This window comes from Gymnoscopelus braueri (genome assembly GCF_963280865.1).
Source record: "Gymnoscopelus braueri genome assembly, chromosome: 10".
NCBI classification, from domain to species: Eukaryota; Metazoa; Chordata; class Actinopteri; order Myctophiformes; family Myctophidae; genus Gymnoscopelus; species Gymnoscopelus braueri.
Window position 1 is genome coordinate 16,966,200 of NC_137611.1, and position 16,372 is coordinate 16,982,571.

The window sequence follows — 16,372 nt, forward strand, 5'->3', positions numbered from 1 at the left end:
TATTTACCATTTGAGTACATACCTGCATTGCTCCATCCGTATAACATAATGCAATGTGTTTTATCAGTGACCTATGGAGTGGTGCATATCAAACAACTAAATAAGATAGGCTACTGTATAAATGTACTGTATATTGAATGTCCCCGTTTCAAATAGGATTATTTTGGGGGGGTCACGGCCTGAACAATTTGGGAACCCTTGATATAGCTGAAAGGGAATACCTGTTGCAGATGAAACATTCTAAAACAGCTTTCTGCGAAATATCAGTGCATTCACTTTTACTCTGTTGTAAAGAAACAAACAAAAAAAACAACTCTGAAAACATTGGTCTTTAGTTTTAGTTTTTACTGTAAAACTGTAACAGGGAAAAGGGTGGTGTACCAGGCACCTCCGTAGCATAACACTGCTACTGTACATACAACATGACAACACCCACTGCACAGTCACCACTGATTATACAACACTTATAATCAACATTATTCATTATAAAATATATTGTATAATCAACAGCTCTGGGCCACTCCGTAGTAACATCAGAACGTGGATCAAAATATCTGCGTTCGATCGTCTTTACACAGTCGCATAGGCGTGCTTCACTGAGCAAAGGTACTCTCTTATTCCAGAACCATGTACTCTGTGACCCAATTTGAACCCTAAACAATTGTTATAATTTAAGATTTACATGGAATTTCCTTCTCCTGTATGAGACGTAAGCTCTTTTGATCCATGTTCCATTTGTGTCCGTCTCTCAAAACCATCCCCAATATTACTTAGATAGCCTATCTACAATCTCACAAGTTTGTATATCTGCTATTTTATTTAATCTTTAGATTCTTTTTTTAATTTAATTCGCCTCTAATGACATGCCCAAAATAGAGACACCAGGTTGAAAGTGGTTAATAGTGTTTTGACACCCCTGGGCCTGTGTACATAAAGGATCTTAGAACCACAGTGTTAATCTGAGACAATTGACCTTATAGTGTCTTAAAACCTACACGCACGCAGGCCCCCGAGTTTCAGTGGGTTGCAGACGATGGTGAATACATGTGATAGATGGCTCAATCCAGACAGAACGGTGCACACAATAGTCCCGCACAAAGCAGGGAACATGGAACACTTGTGTTCCATGTTCATTTTTCGCCGACTGTTCGCCCCAGAAAAGGGACACATTTTTTTAATGTGGTTTGAACTTCTGAGGTCAGGTATGTCCCAACTGCCAGTTGCCTTAAATGCCCAGCAAAATGAAGAAAATTAAAAGAAATCTGTGACATTCTGAAAGAGCATCCATTTGGTCCATGCTCTGTGAAAATGCATATCCCACACGCTCATCTATTACAGGCGTTTATCTGATAGACATCTGGGAGCGTTGCAATACTCCAATGAGAGAAGCCAGGGCGGTCAAAGTCTCGAATCCCTTAGGATCCTAGGATTAGGTGTATCCGTATGTTTGATAGTACATATCTTCACATCAAAGCAGTCTGGTAGGTATTTGGAATGAGGAACATGTATTTATAATTGTATGTGTCTGCTCCACTGCACTCAGGGGCACGAGGCAACATTTGGAATGTAAAATAAAAAATAATAAAAGAGAACTGGCCAGCTTTCCCCACCAGATCTCACTTTGAAAACAGGATGATCCATAGCAGTCAAGGTCTGGTTACCAAATCTGTACAGGTGCTAGAGATAACAAAAGAGAGATAGAGATGACAAAAGGGCAGGGGCCAGACAACTAAACGCTCATCAATGTAGTTGACAAAAGTGACAGATCATGTTGTTTTTTAACCAAGATTACAAGAGTCCAATAAAGTCCCACCATTGACACAAACTCCCCTCCCCCTGTCACGTCTTTAACGTTAAATCCATATTGCACTGTGGATCAAGAGAGAGAAAACAAAAACAACATTTGCTCTTCTCTCATCTAAAATTCTAAGACTGACCTGTGATCAAGCAACTCAGATTGACATACTGGAGCTAAATTCTGCTGCCAATATTCTCAGTTAGCAAATGTTATTTCAGTCAATATATTGTGTTAGTCTTAAATGACGGCAAGTAGAAAAAGCAGCGATGGGCAGAATGTTTTGTTTGTTTTCCTTTTCAGATAAGATGGATTTGCAACAACCTCATGAAATTATATATCATCTCAAGTCAATATTGATTGTATAGAGATGTTTTGACAACAGGTGGTCTCGACATGTCATGAAATTGATAATGGATTTGAATGTAGAGTACTAAAACTCTCAGGTAGTTCTACAGAAGTTCTACAGAGGCGGTAGAGGGATGCGGTATCAACAGAAACAGCATGAGGACACGGTTTAAAGCCTAGTATACAGTCAAAAGTACTGGGACGCTGAGGTAAAGTTTCAACATGGAGGTCAATAAATACCAACATGAGAACAGGTGACAGTAATTTTGTTAGTTTATCGGGGTCGGCTCCATCTCGGTCCGCTCTTTTATTTTTTTCTTTCTACACTGAAAATAGCCGATCTACAAGCTCACATGAGCTTATAGATCTAGTTTTGCCAAATGTTCACCCCAGAATAGGGTTGCGTGTTTTAATGTTATTTGTTTTTTATTATCCGTCCAAAATACTTTGACTGTATTTAATTTGGTATGTAAAGCACACTTCAGACATACTTCAAATCGGAAGGTTCAGGTTTTCCTCTGCAAGCTAACAGTTCTCTGGCAATATTCGAGCAATGAAACATTCTTGGAATGTCAGAACGACCTCTTGCAGTTAGGAAGTCAGGGGTGTGCTGTCTGAATGGCACAAAAGTAAAGGAAGTAGGGCTCTCTATGACAACACACCTCAACTCCATCATCCACCCTTCTTCTGGTCACTGTCTATTGCATGCTAAGAACACATAAAAACAATAAAAAAAAGTCCCTGATGACAATACCCTGTGTCTTCTTTGGATGGAATGTTTGTTTCTCATACATGGAATTGGTATGCATGTAAGATTTGCATTGATATATAGCAGTACTGAATGAAAAATGTTGCCGTGCCTACCCCCTAACCCTATAAAATTAAAACAAGGGTGATGTATAAAAATAGAAAGTAAAATGTCACAGAGCCAGTTACTATATAAACCATTATGCTCCTAGTGAGCACAAGGGCCCTTGCTCAAGTCCGACCCCACATGTCTTGCCCTTGGTTTCCTGTCTTTCTACAGATATATCTGAAATAAAGCATAACAAAACGTTTAAAATAAAAAATAAAATCTGTCCCGACTCCTGTTGAACTCCTTTGTGTGTGTCTACAGCAGTGTTTCTCAAAGTTTTTAATTTCAAAGACTCCCAGTTTGGTATGCATTACTAGGCCACTGACCCCCATAGCCCTTTAACGGACCATTTGGAACCCATCCATCTACAATTTAGCGATATAGCATGGAATTGTGGACAAAATCGTATCCAACGATAACATATTCTTACGTTTTGGGTCTGAGAGTCTAAATCTCATCAAACAGTGGTCCGTGGCTCTAATGCCGAATAAATAATGGACCTTGATATGAAAAGTGTTGAAAACCACTGATCTAGTGAATTGACATATCTGCTCACTAAGAACAGGACTTCTGTCATCAATACAGCTAGACCCATGTGACAACATGTGACACAGCCAGTACAGTGGTCTGCCTCATTTCCATCTCGATCAAAAGGTCAGGGATTCACTCACCCCCCCCCCCATGGCTCTTCACTGTTATGCCTGATTTATACTTAGTTGTGCACTGACTGGTGTCACACACCGTAAACAGCAGATCAACAAGTTCATGAGATGTTGAAACAACCCAAGTATAAATCAGGCTTTACAATGGCTCTATCCGGGACGGGTGTAAATATACAGACTCAAAGCACATCTAGCACTAGAAAACTCTGTTTATACCAGAGGCCGCACACTTGCTGGGAAGGAAATTGTGGAATATGGTCAATATAAAATATTAACAATTACATCATGTACTGAAGTGAAGTGAAGCTTAGCCCTCATTGGAATGTTCAAATATTGGCAAGCTCTGAAAAGAGCTATTACATAGAAGTATAGGAATAAAAACCTAAAATCTCAGCACTGGCAAACTATGGACATTCATCATTAAGACCTAAGCAGAGAAACACCTTTAGCAAGCAACAGCAGAACTGCAGGTAAAGAAAATCTAAGTATCAAATTTGGCATTAGGTGCACATAACCCTTGGCCTGGTAAACCACCCTGGTCACGGAAATCACATTTAAATTAGCTGAAATCAAATGAAATGTGATTTCCGCGACCGGGGTGGTTTACCAGGCTACATAACCCTTAACACATACGTCTTCACTGTCTACGGAGTAACTTGAATATTATTGGCTGCTGTTGATGGATGCATAGTAATGTTATTGCGCCTTGCCAATGAATGTAATGTAAGGAAACAAAAGGAGAGGAACTTGCAGGGATTGTTGAATCAGAACTTCCTGAGAGTTTTTTTTATAAATGTGTTGCCTGTTTGTTTTAAACCACTTTGCATCCCTCACGTAAGTCACCCCTAAATTCTAACGAGGAGCGGTGCAAAACTGTTGTCGTGAAATTGGCACAAACTGAAACGGTGCCATCAAGTGAAAGCAAGATCAAGAATCAAATAGAGCCAGAATCAGAACCCAAAGGAGAACCAGATCCACGATGTGCATGCAATTACATTATGTGCATTGCACGTAATGTAATTTTAACCAATGTCAAGACCACAACACAACCTGATGACAGCAATATGTTCCAAAATTATGTGTATCATGCGAAAACATAAGACAAAGTCTGGAGACACTCACCACAGCTGGAGACATAGCCACTTAAGCTCTATGTTTCTTGTATGACGAAAAGCTAAACTATCCGTTCTACTGGCTCACATGTCACATCGTGAGCTTGTAGATCTGCTAACTTCTGAAAATATTTGTCCAAATAATGACATGCCCAAATTAGGGACATCAGGTTGAAAGTGTTTTCTTTGGGTAGAAATGTTCTGTCAAGTACTTTGGTATTTAACAGGCGATAAAAGACGGTGAATTTAACAACATATTGTATACAGACTGCAGTTGTTTATCTCCAGTCATGCCTTCAAACTAGATACATAAATATGCAGGTGGTTATATAGATGTGGTTGAGAACAATTGGTCACAGTGGGGTTGTATCGAACCCTTAAAGGAGAATTTTTGACTAAGTTTTGTGAGATCTGACGTTCATAGTGACAGAACACTGTCAAAAAAAACAACAACATAAGTCTCGCTAGACGAGATTGAAATCTTGAGATTTCAATCTCGTCTTGCGAGACTTAGATTTTTCTTTTTTGGTTGCATAGTGTTCTGTCAGATCTCTCTCTCTCAAAAAAAAAAGCTATTAAAATATGCGATCTAGCGCAAGGCCTATCCGCGCACGTTTTAAGCTGTGGCGGACCCGGGATGGAGTTATGACATTTTTCTACTGTACCATTCATCCTAACATCATAGAAAAGGTAAGAAAAACTTAGTCCAAAATTCTCCTTTAACACAGAACCAGAACAAACCTCAACATGAGAAGTGTGAAACAGGTTGTATACCAAAATATACTTACATGAATGCATTCAAATTAACTGATTTTAGGACATATTGGATGCAGTTGTTAGTTTGTTTGTACCCCAAAACCAAGTGTGTGTTATGGGACAAACAAAACTTGTATAAGACACATCTAAAATGAGAGTGTGTGCACACAACCGTAAATGCTGCCACAGAGATTTTATACCACCAAAGATCAGCTGGTAGAATCACCTGGCAAATTTAACTATACTGTCATTTAGGTGTTTCTAATGAACATTAGTTCACAACAGACTTGGTTCACAGACATGAATTATGCCCCTGACCCGGTTGCACAAGCGTTATCTTTACCACGCCCAGTCCTAACTCTGCTAAGTCAGTCTTTGTTAAGAGTTAGTCTTTAGAACAGATATTATGTCGGTTGCACCAACCAAACCTATGCCTAGTCTTATCTACACCCCGTCTTAGCAATGTGCGTCCCTGTGAATGCCTAATATAGCCTCTGTCCCTAATAATTCTCTACCATCCAGCACTTCTGCAGCGAAGTGAAGATGGCCGTAAACTTTGACTTTACGCCTGCTCCTGTCTTAGTGAGACGAAGGCTTAAGCAGAGATTGGTGCAACCAGCCTAACCAATAAATTGGGCTTAGAAAGCCAAGTTAATACCGACTTAGCTTCAGACCAGGTGTAAGCCCTGTTGGTGCAACCCACCCCTGGACTAGTAGCAGCTCTCAATAGATATTGCCATCGCAGAACAAGTTTAGTCAAGAATTAGGCTTAAGTCATGTATTAAATGCTTTGAAAACTGACCAACTGATTTACAGGGGCAACTAAGTATGTTTTCCACCCATACATAAATAGTATACATTCAACAAATCAACTAACCTTCCATAGAAAATATTTTGTTTTTACATGTGGTGACAGGAAGCTACCGCGCAGGAGAAAGATTACAATTATCTTCATACTTGTCCAGAGAGATTTAACATGAAATAAAACAAAATCCTTCCCAGCTGATTGGCTGATCAAACGGTCAGACTGCTGGTCCTCACAGTCAAAGCTCAGGAGATTAACCTTTTTTTTTTACTTTTCAATTTTTTCTTCTTTTCAATAATATTTTATATGAATTATTGAGACAGTTCTCCATCTGCAAGAAAATGGAACCTCTCCCTCATTGGTCCTTTGCATATGTACAACCATATTCACACACTTGATACATGTGTTATTTTTTTTCTTCCCAGGAGCTCATGTTGAAAATAATAAGGTTTCCACTCCACTTTGCATGTCCATGAGCAAATAAAATGAAAAACATAAAATGAAATAAAATCATTGTCTATGTTTGTGTGTGCATATTGTAATAGGCATTTTTCTCTTCTTTTTTTTTCAAAGTCAGTTACGGTACTCTTTTTATTCAAAGAGTTCAAGTCTTGTGTATGTCTCTAAAGCATATAAGGTGCAGGTAGGCAGCTGTGTGACAATGTGATTGGACAAGCTGAAGAGAATGGGGCGGGGCATGCCTGTCACATGGCATCGCTCAGGTACTTAAACCTGACAAACATGATCATTGAGGGTTCAAGATCCATATGAGTGACGGATTAATGAAGATTGCAGAGTTTTGCCACTAGGTGGCCAAAGGGTACAGGGATTGACACGTGACCTCTTCACAATCTTAAAATAAAAAAAAATTATGCTTGGAGGCCTAATAAATGGTCCAGCGCGCCAACCATTTTGGAATATTGAGCCACGTCACAACAAGTGAGGTGGAGAGAGTCCAGAGAGCAGGTTGCAATTTCTATGAAAATCAAAGAGGAAGGGTGGTAGGAAGAAGGGTTGCAGGTTCTTCTGAGCCGCTTGGAGTTATTGGGTTTGCGAGCGAAAGGTTCTAGGCCCACTGAGAATAGAATAGGTTGTTCTACACCCATCCCTGGGTTAATAGTGTCTGGCTATGAGGAGGGAGTAGGTACACATATTATCCGTTTGTTTGTCCTTTTGCTCAGATAGCTTTTAAGTTTGCGTCCCATTTTCCTTTTCATAAATGAAGAGGTTTGGCCTAATGAAGAGGCTGGTCAACCAACCAATGGCCAGGAGCAGGGCTGGGATTAGGAGGTGGAAGTTATAAACCCACCTCTAGGTAGTAAAGGTTGAGGGGTGTGTCTTGAGTTCTGCATCCTCCAAGAAGGTATGTATATGCCACCACACCCCAATCCCTGAATATGTTTAGGGGTAAGGATAGTGGTAGGTCAAGAGTTTTGGTACCCATCTCATTGGGTATTTCTAATATGTCTAATTTCCTCCTTTGATCAAGTTCTGACCCAGGTGAGAGCTTAGGGTTGGGGATAAGACAGGGTGGGTATGAGTTCAACACCCATCCTTGGGTGTTCTTCAAAGTTTTCAACGCCCGACTCGCTGGGTAATTCCTTTGTTAGCAAGCAGAATTTCCTTTGAATAAATTCTGGACCCATGCGAGGGGCGTGGCCTGATGTCAGGAGTCATCATCTGTGTCGTCGATCAGAACCTTGGTGTCACGAGTCTTTGACCTAGAGGGCAGAGGGAGAGTATATGTTATGTGACAACACAATAATATATAATAATAAAGAGAAGTTTCCTTAAAAGGAGCACGTCCCCCATTTTCAACCTAATCTTCATATAATTGGTCCTCATTTTAAAAGGGTACCATTTCTCTCTACATGCTCTGTGTCTCAGATGTCGGCTGTGGACAGTTCAGAAACCTGAAAGAATGCATGTTGCCAAGATTATCTCCCCACAGTAGTTTGCATCTGAAGATTTATTACAAGCTGGCTCTGATCCAATGACATTTCTATCCACACTAAAATAAAATGATCTTGCACAGACATCACTGAACCCATTGGTTAATTTTGTGGATTATTACAAAATACCCTTTATTGAAGCACTATCTTTCTGTGGGATCTAATTGCTCTGCTACCACCAAGCTTTTTTCAGAACTTTATCACACACAGAGAAAGTGTGCAATCAGCGAACATCCACTTGCATCCATGACTTTGACAGGAGACATTTGGGTGTACTGACCAAATTCTTACATGGCCGTTTTAAATTCCATTGGACAATGACTCTGCAAGTTGATACAGTGTGCAATGCTCGGGTATTTCTGAAGTACGGTAACTTACTGTGACGCTAGTCGTGGCCTGCGTAGGCTCATGCTGTAGCTCCTTTTCCAGCTCTTCTTGCCCTGGCGGTTCCTGACGCCGTCCTCTTGGTCCATCATCTGCTCCAACAGTGTCTGGTCGTCTGCGTTAAGCGGAGCCACACTGATGTCCCTCACAGCCCTGAACTCACCACAGTTATTCAGGTGCTCGTTCTCCAGGCGGAAGAAGTTCCACACAAAACGCCTGGGAGAAGGGGTAGTCGTTAATGTGATTGGATTCGTATTATGCAAAACTACACAAGAGGCACATGACAAAAAAACAACAGAGAGAGAAAGGAAAATAAGGTCTATGAGTAAAGTAAGCCTTGTCTTTGTTTTTTCTAATCTAGTCCATTGGTTCTCAAAGTGCGGTCCGGGGACCCCCAGGGGTCCTTAGCGGGGGTACGAGGGGGTCCCCAGCAAAATTAGTTAATAAAGCGTCACAATCATTTTAACCCCTTTACCCATATTTTATACTTTGGCTATTTTTGAAAAATCATGAAAATCTTTGAATTTTTAAAGCAAACATTTGTAACTCAAATCTTTAGTTCTGGGGGTCCCTGGAGGAAAATATTTTGAGATGAGGGTCTGCGGCCAAAGACATATCATTTTGGGGGTCCTTGACCTTGAAAAGTTTGAGAACTTGGGGTCAGGACCCCCATGGGGATCCCCACATGAGTTTTGGGGGGTCCCCAGATGACAGTGAAGTGACAATTTAAGGACTTTAAGAAAAAAAAGAAAGAAAGAAAAGAAAAAAGACCATTACTGCATCAAAAGTAATTAACAAACTATACTATAAAAACTGGTCAAACATTGTTCAAATTGTCAAATAACATAAGAAAGAGGCAGACATTGTGAAAATAGCCAATCTACAAGCTCACACAGCTTGTAGATCTGCTATTTTCCACAATATTCATCTGTGGAACCGAGTCAAACAAAATGTAATGCCTCAACTCCTACAATTCCATGTGCTTGCCAGGATGGGGGGTCCCCAGTTCAAATATGATTACTTTGGGGGGTCACAGCCTGAAAAGGTTGGGAACCACAGAACTACACCATGGTCCCGATGCTGCTAACCCCAACAGCCGGTCTGGGGACCCTCCTCACATAAACATGGAAATAACATCCACTTCTTTTCATCTGACTGTGAGGAATTTCTACCGGGAGACACATGAGGAGGAACACTATCACTCCCTGTTGCCCCCTGCTGAGCAACTACTTCCAATGCCAAGTAATTACTTTATTAAAATATATTTATATAAACGTTTATTCATAATTTTGCTGTAAGGTCACAATGTGCAGCCATTTCACACTTACAATGTGCCCACAGAATTTAACAATTGTTTGAAATGTAAAAAAAAGAAGGCATTTTTAGTTTTCGTGTCTTTGAAGCATGTTAGTTAAAGCTAAAGTTTTTTTTAGTAGTAGTAAATCTTTATTCACCTATAGACACAGGATCTGACACAAATTTTGAGATTCAATTAATCCCCTGAGCAAGCAGGTAGGCTCTATTAGGCAGCTCATTTAGTCATCATTTTGCAGTGAAGTTCCAATGTAAAGCCATTTAACTCTTCCTTGAACATAAAATGTGCCAAAAAACCAAAACAATTGTTTTACAGAAAGACAGAAAGAAAAGTCATCATCAAAGCATGTTGGTTAAATGACAGTTTCATATAAAAAATAACAAATCTGTGAGTGTGTATGCGTACCTGAAGACCTCCATGGGGGCCAGCACAGTAGCCAGTATGTCAGACAGGCCCGGGTAATTAAACACTGTGGTTAGAGACAAAGTCATCGTCCAGGAGAAGCGCAGCAACATGTCCTCCACTATGGCACCGTAGTAATAAGCCTAGTGTGACAGGAGCACGCAAAGACAGAGAGAAAGGGAGACAGAATGCAGGCAAGTGTGAACAAACATAGTCAAGATCCTAAGGCACTAGATGGATTCTTAAATGTATTTATTGCTCAAGTCCTGTTCATGTTTCTGACATGTTTACTATTCCCTTTTCTCTCTATCAGTCAGCTATTAGTCTGCCTCGGCTTTTGACGCTATTCACCAGGGGAAACTCATGAACATTCTCCGGGCCTACGGAGTTCCTGAGAAGATGGTTCAGATGATAAAGACAAGCCACAGCCAGACTCGAGTCAAGGTTCAAACCCATGACGGTGACACCAAAGACTTTGAGATCCTAGCGGGCGTCCTACAGGGTGACACTCTGGCCCCCTTCCTGTTCATTATAGTGATAGATAGACCATGCCCTGAGACTCGCAATCAATGGCAGAGAGGAGGCACTGGGGTTCACTCTGGTTCCGATCAGGATTACTGACCTCGACTACGCAGATGACATTGCCCTAATCTCGTATACAGCAGAGAAAGGAAGGGAAGATCGGCCTCAAGCTCGAGGCCAAGAAAACAAAAGTACTGACAGTTAACACAGAGGACAAAACCATTGCTACTGCGGACGGGACGGTGCTCGAGGCAGTCGAGGACTTCAAATATCTCGGGGCATGGACTACGGAACAGGACCTGAAGGTCCGGAGGGCACTTGCCTGGAATGCCTTGCATGGGATGGGGAGAGAGTGGAAATCAGACATGGGAGATTCGTAGCTACAGTGGAGTCAGTACTGCTGTATGGGGCTGAGAAATGGACCCTCACAGTACAACAGGCCCTGGATGGAGTCTACACAAGAATGCTACGAAATGGCACTAGGTGTTACATGGAGAGACCACATCAAAAATGTGGTCCTCTACGGGGACCTACCACGGGTCACAGACAAAGTCAGAGAGAGAAGCATGAGGCTGGCAGTGTACTGCGTCAGGCACCCGGAACTAGAGGCAAGCAAACTGACACTAATGGGAGCCAATCCGGGGGAATGCCAGGAAGGCAAGAAGCGCACCACCTATATAGAAGTACCGCCGCAGTTGGTGTTGGCTAGACCGCACTCTCGCATCGCAGTCTGCCTCCCTATATATACTGTAGTAATTTGACAAGAAAGAAATGAGCCCTTGCATACAGTAAAAGGTAATCTTCACATCTCTCTCTCTGTACACATGTATTTAACCCATTAAAGCATTAGTGTCATTTTATACTTTGGCTATTCAAAAATAGCAGATCTACAAGTTCATATGATCTGTTATCTTTTAGAAAAATCTGGAAAATGTGTGCAAATATTTGAATAACAGGGTTCCCACACATTTTTACCAATGAATTTCCAAAACTTTTCCAAGACTTTTCCAGAATATTTAACCCAATTTCCAGGCCTGTATAACATTATTATATATAACATTCAGCGCAATAATGAGTCTCTTACTCTTATGTGCAATGCCCAAAGACAGGCAGTGTAGCAAAAATAAATAACTAAACTAAAAACTAAAAAATTGACTAACTACGCATCACGCTGCAGCACGTTGTGAGCTTGTATATCTGTTATTTTTGTCACGTCCGGTATACATTAGGCTGCAATCACGCAGCCCGTTCGGACAGAAAATACATATTTTGTGTAATGTTATAGCTGTTTTGGAAAGAAATTGCCAAAAACAATGCATAGCCAAATATTTTTCCAGGACCCTTGATAAATTCCAGGACCCTAGACAAATTCCAAATCTTTTCCAGGACTGGAAAAAGATTTTTATCATTTCAAAATATTTCCAGGAATTTCATGACCGTGGGGACCCTGGAATAATATATATTTTTTAAAGTGAATTGTTTTTACCAAAATCTTAACTTCTGGGGGTCCCTGAGATGAAATATTTTGAGATGGGGGTCGGCGGCCAAAAACATATCATTTTGGGTGGACCTTGACATGTAAAAAAATTGAGCTCCACTGATATAGCAACATAAGTTTTTCAGAAAACTGTTAGGATTTAGAAGACATTTGTAGAATCGGCATCAGGTCTTAATGGGTTCATTACCTTTTGTGGGTAAACGATCTCCTCTCTGAGAAAGGTGTTCTCTCCAGCGTTTCGGTCAAACAGGCCCCAGTCCATCTTCAGGTCCCAGATGAGTGTGTAACAGGAACTGACGATTGAGCAGCCGATTAACAAGTAGAAGAAGATCTGGGCGTCTTGATGCTTTGCATCTAGGAGGGTGCGGACAAGAACAGCATGATGTGTTCACCAAGGTTAACGTGATTTATTTAACCACTTAAGCTGCATTTCCAAAAATTTCAAACATAGCAGATCTACCAGCTCATCTGCAATTTGTTTGCAATTAAAAAAAAATGTTTGGACTATTTCAGATTCAGATTCTCAGGTTTATAGGTGCAAAAAAAAAGTGGGTGAAATTCTTTGTCGTACAAGCTCCCATCATTTGCGGTTTCAAGAAAGGGATAATAGAGACACAAGGAAAACAAGTCAGATAGGTCAAATTACCTAATACAACACGAGCAACGGCAACATAATCAAAACGATGGGGCTTGCACAAAAAAACAAATCTCACCCACTGTTTTACACCTATAAACCTGTGTTGTGACAATAAAGATGATTCTGAAAGATGATTCTGATTCATAACCCAAATGTGATTTAATGTACATGCCTGTGTTTTTAACCTATGTTTATGTGCATGTTGTGTAGAGTATGACATAATTGTAACCATGTTTGTCTGCACCTTACATTTGTGTATGTGCAGTGAAGGTGTATGCATTTGCAAACAACGCTCTCCACCCACCCTTATGCTCATGCTGATGTTCACACTAGCGGCGAAAAAGGAACAGGTAATTTTCAATGGAAGCCAGTGACATGAAGCTACAAAGTGACACGCAACACATCGCTGCGTGACGAACATGACGCCCTACAAATCAAAGCTGAACTGGCATCAACTTTTTTCAGCACTCCAGTGACGCAGTGATGCGTCAAACAATTTGTATGCATTTGTTTCACCATTTCCGCTGCCCTTCTCTCTCACCACAATTCCTGCTCTGTTTTTCTACAAGGAACCAGTTCCCTGCGCCGTTTAACCCTTCCTCTTTTCATTTACGCAAATGTCATTTGAGCAACAATTCAATGACTCAGCAGCAATCTCATTGTAATGTATACATGCATGTCTTCTTTTTGCACATCTGATTTGACACTGCTGCTGTAGGATTAGATATTGTATCTGCACATTGTACCTGCAAGTACATGTCCCATTAACATTTCGATGCTTGTACTTGTACAAGTGACAAATGAACTTCTTGATTCTTGATGTAGCTGGCCACGCATGGCCCTTGTGTAGCTTTGGATTTTCTAGGGTGAACACAGCGTTAGTGTGCAGAATGAATGCAGTGTCTCCACTGTACCTTTGTGCGTGCTGTAGAGGGCTGCGAAGGTGACGACGAAGAAGGACGTCGAGTATTTTCCTGCGTTAACGAGGTGAGGGAACGCTCGTTTGGTGTCACGGTAACGCCGAAGACACTGGACAAAGCGGAACCACGCTGGAAGACACTGGATCACCGCACGCACACCGTACGAGTAGGAGTGGCACACATCCCCTTTACCTGGGAAACACAGTTAGTAGGTTTTTCTTTGTGTCAGTTACCGCAGTTCAAATGACAGTTTCAAATGAGAACATTTAAAAAGGATCAATTTATCAACAAAACTCTATATTTTGTTGTATTCGGGTAGTCAGAGGAAAGCTGACACTAAAAATAATAGACCATAATTATCTTTCTATCATCTATCATCATTATGGCATTTTATCATGATTACATTCTCAAGTTCTTCAAATATAAAAGCAAGTATAGGATCCATGCTTTTTATAAAAATAGGATTTCCACATGAAAACATATTAAACACCATGGAGTTGAGGGGCTACAACAACATGGTGTGTGTGTGTGTGTGTGTGTGTGTGTGTGTGTGTGTGTGTGTGTGTGTGTGTGTGTGTGTGTGTGTGTACCTTCACTGCTAATGAGTCCATCATGTTTATGCCAGTCCAGCTCAAAGCTGTAGAAGCAGATCATGTACTCAAGATCCATCAGACACACCACCAGAGAGTTCAGCTGGTCAGCAAGCCAGAAGTCTGCAAACTCCACACGGTGGAACGGAGCCGTCACCACGCGGAACTACACAGATAAATCTATGATTAGTATGCAGACTCCACACCGGAACAGAGCTGTCGCCGCACGGAACTATACAGTCATACTCATATAGATATAGTCATGAGGAAGGCTTGACGCCGAAACGCGTCGGTGTATGCTGTCCGTGCATCCATCAATTAAAAAGGACGTCAGAGTGCTGGCTATTATTTTCTTACTGTGAACTAAACATGATTTATTAGTTCTGCTGGTCTGCCAGCCTGAGAGAATATTGTCTCTATCGCTGTGAATTTGAATCTTGACAAGTAATAGTTTTGGACGATATAGTAACAATATAGAAACGGGGGACAAAAAACATACAAAAGGTTGTTTAGCCTAATGATTAACTACAACTCTAATGTTACTTCAAATCGTTTTTTCAAGGAATACAATAGTCTGTCTGATGTTTGAGGATGCCATTGGAAAGACATTATTTCAGTGCGGTATGAAAATTTACTCAAATCAGAGATTTGAAATTGTCTTGAGATACTTAATCCAACACACTAAAACGTTTACTTCACAGTTATATAATTTTTTTACCATTGTGTTTTAATGCATGTTAACTCTTTGACTGCGGTTGACTCGATAACGCGTCAATTGCTAGTTTGTCCAGTTGGCCGTCGACGCGTTAGACGCGTGTTCATTGTTTAATCTCTGATCGCGCTATTCTGCTTATTTTTCATTCTAGGTTTCGAGTTCCACTTACTTCACCCACACCTGCATTCGGTTTCATGACGCAGATTCCGTTTCCGGTTTTCATTTTCTTTCCCCCCGGTCATTTTCGGCCAGAATAGGGAAACACACGGTTTTTCACACGGTATAAAAAACGAACGGAGAGGTCCACTTTTATAATCTATAGTCTGGGTGACGAACAGTCATCGCCGTCGTGTATCACATCGTAATTTTGGCCGATCGGAGAATCTGAGAACACGTCACATCCGGTTTGACGTATTTGACTGTTTGACTCTGTTTGGGGGGGGGGGGGGGCAGCGAGTCAGCGAGCTGATGAAGGTGTCTATTTGCTGCTCTCTGCTGGTGGAACCATCGTATGTGTTCAAAACCGCAGCTAGACAAACTATATGAAAACAAAATAACAAACAAAAAAAACACGAAAATCGCTGGCACTGGGGGAGTACTTTATGAAAATACTCTGGCAGTCAAAGAGTTAAAGTGCAGATTTGAAAGTGTAGTTGAAAATAGATCACTGGAGAAAACATTGATTTGAGATTTTATAATTTAATAATTTTTATAAGTTTGTAAATGTTTTTAATGACTATGGATAAAATATATAATTAGAAAAGGCAAAATATTGTTTTATATAAACATCTATATTGATGTACGATATATGACCAAAGCTGTGATTGGACAATGACTTGTATTGACGCTGGTGTGGTCCTTTAAACTTTACTATTAAAGATTACATGCATTTTTTTCTGTAGTTGAGCTGATCTCTGAGCGCTTGGTACACCTGTCTGTGTCACATGATTAGAGTTGGGATCCCGAACCGGAGGAACCGGATTCAACCTTGAGGAACCGGAATCGGTTCCATCACATTACGAACTGTTTCTGGAACCGGTTTTATCACACTGTCAGAGCTGGCGTTCAGGTCTGCTATGCAATTACCATATGTACACTCTCAG

General features: G+C 40.8%; 1 protein-coding gene across 1 annotated transcript in view; it reads right to left on the reverse strand.

Annotated features, from left to right (window-relative positions):
- Positions 1–336: 336 nt before the first annotated feature.
- The window catches only part of LOC308094355 (xenotropic and polytropic retrovirus receptor 1 homolog), a 47,925-nt gene continuing 31,889 nt past the window's right edge, over positions 337–16,372 (reverse strand). Inside the window, exons 11-16 of the mRNA XM_080440960.1 lie at positions 14,555–14,720; positions 13,959–14,156; positions 12,595–12,761; positions 10,391–10,530; positions 8,665–8,886; positions 337–8,055 (exon numbers count right to left, since the gene is read on the reverse strand). Of these exons, the coding sequence (XP_080297086.1) occupies positions 8,001–8,055; positions 8,665–8,886; positions 10,391–10,530; positions 12,595–12,761; positions 13,959–14,156; positions 14,555–14,720 (948 nt within the window). The 3' untranslated portion in view covers positions 337–8,000. The remainder of the gene's footprint in view (positions 8,056–8,664; positions 8,887–10,390; positions 10,531–12,594; positions 12,762–13,958; positions 14,157–14,554; positions 14,721–16,372) is intronic.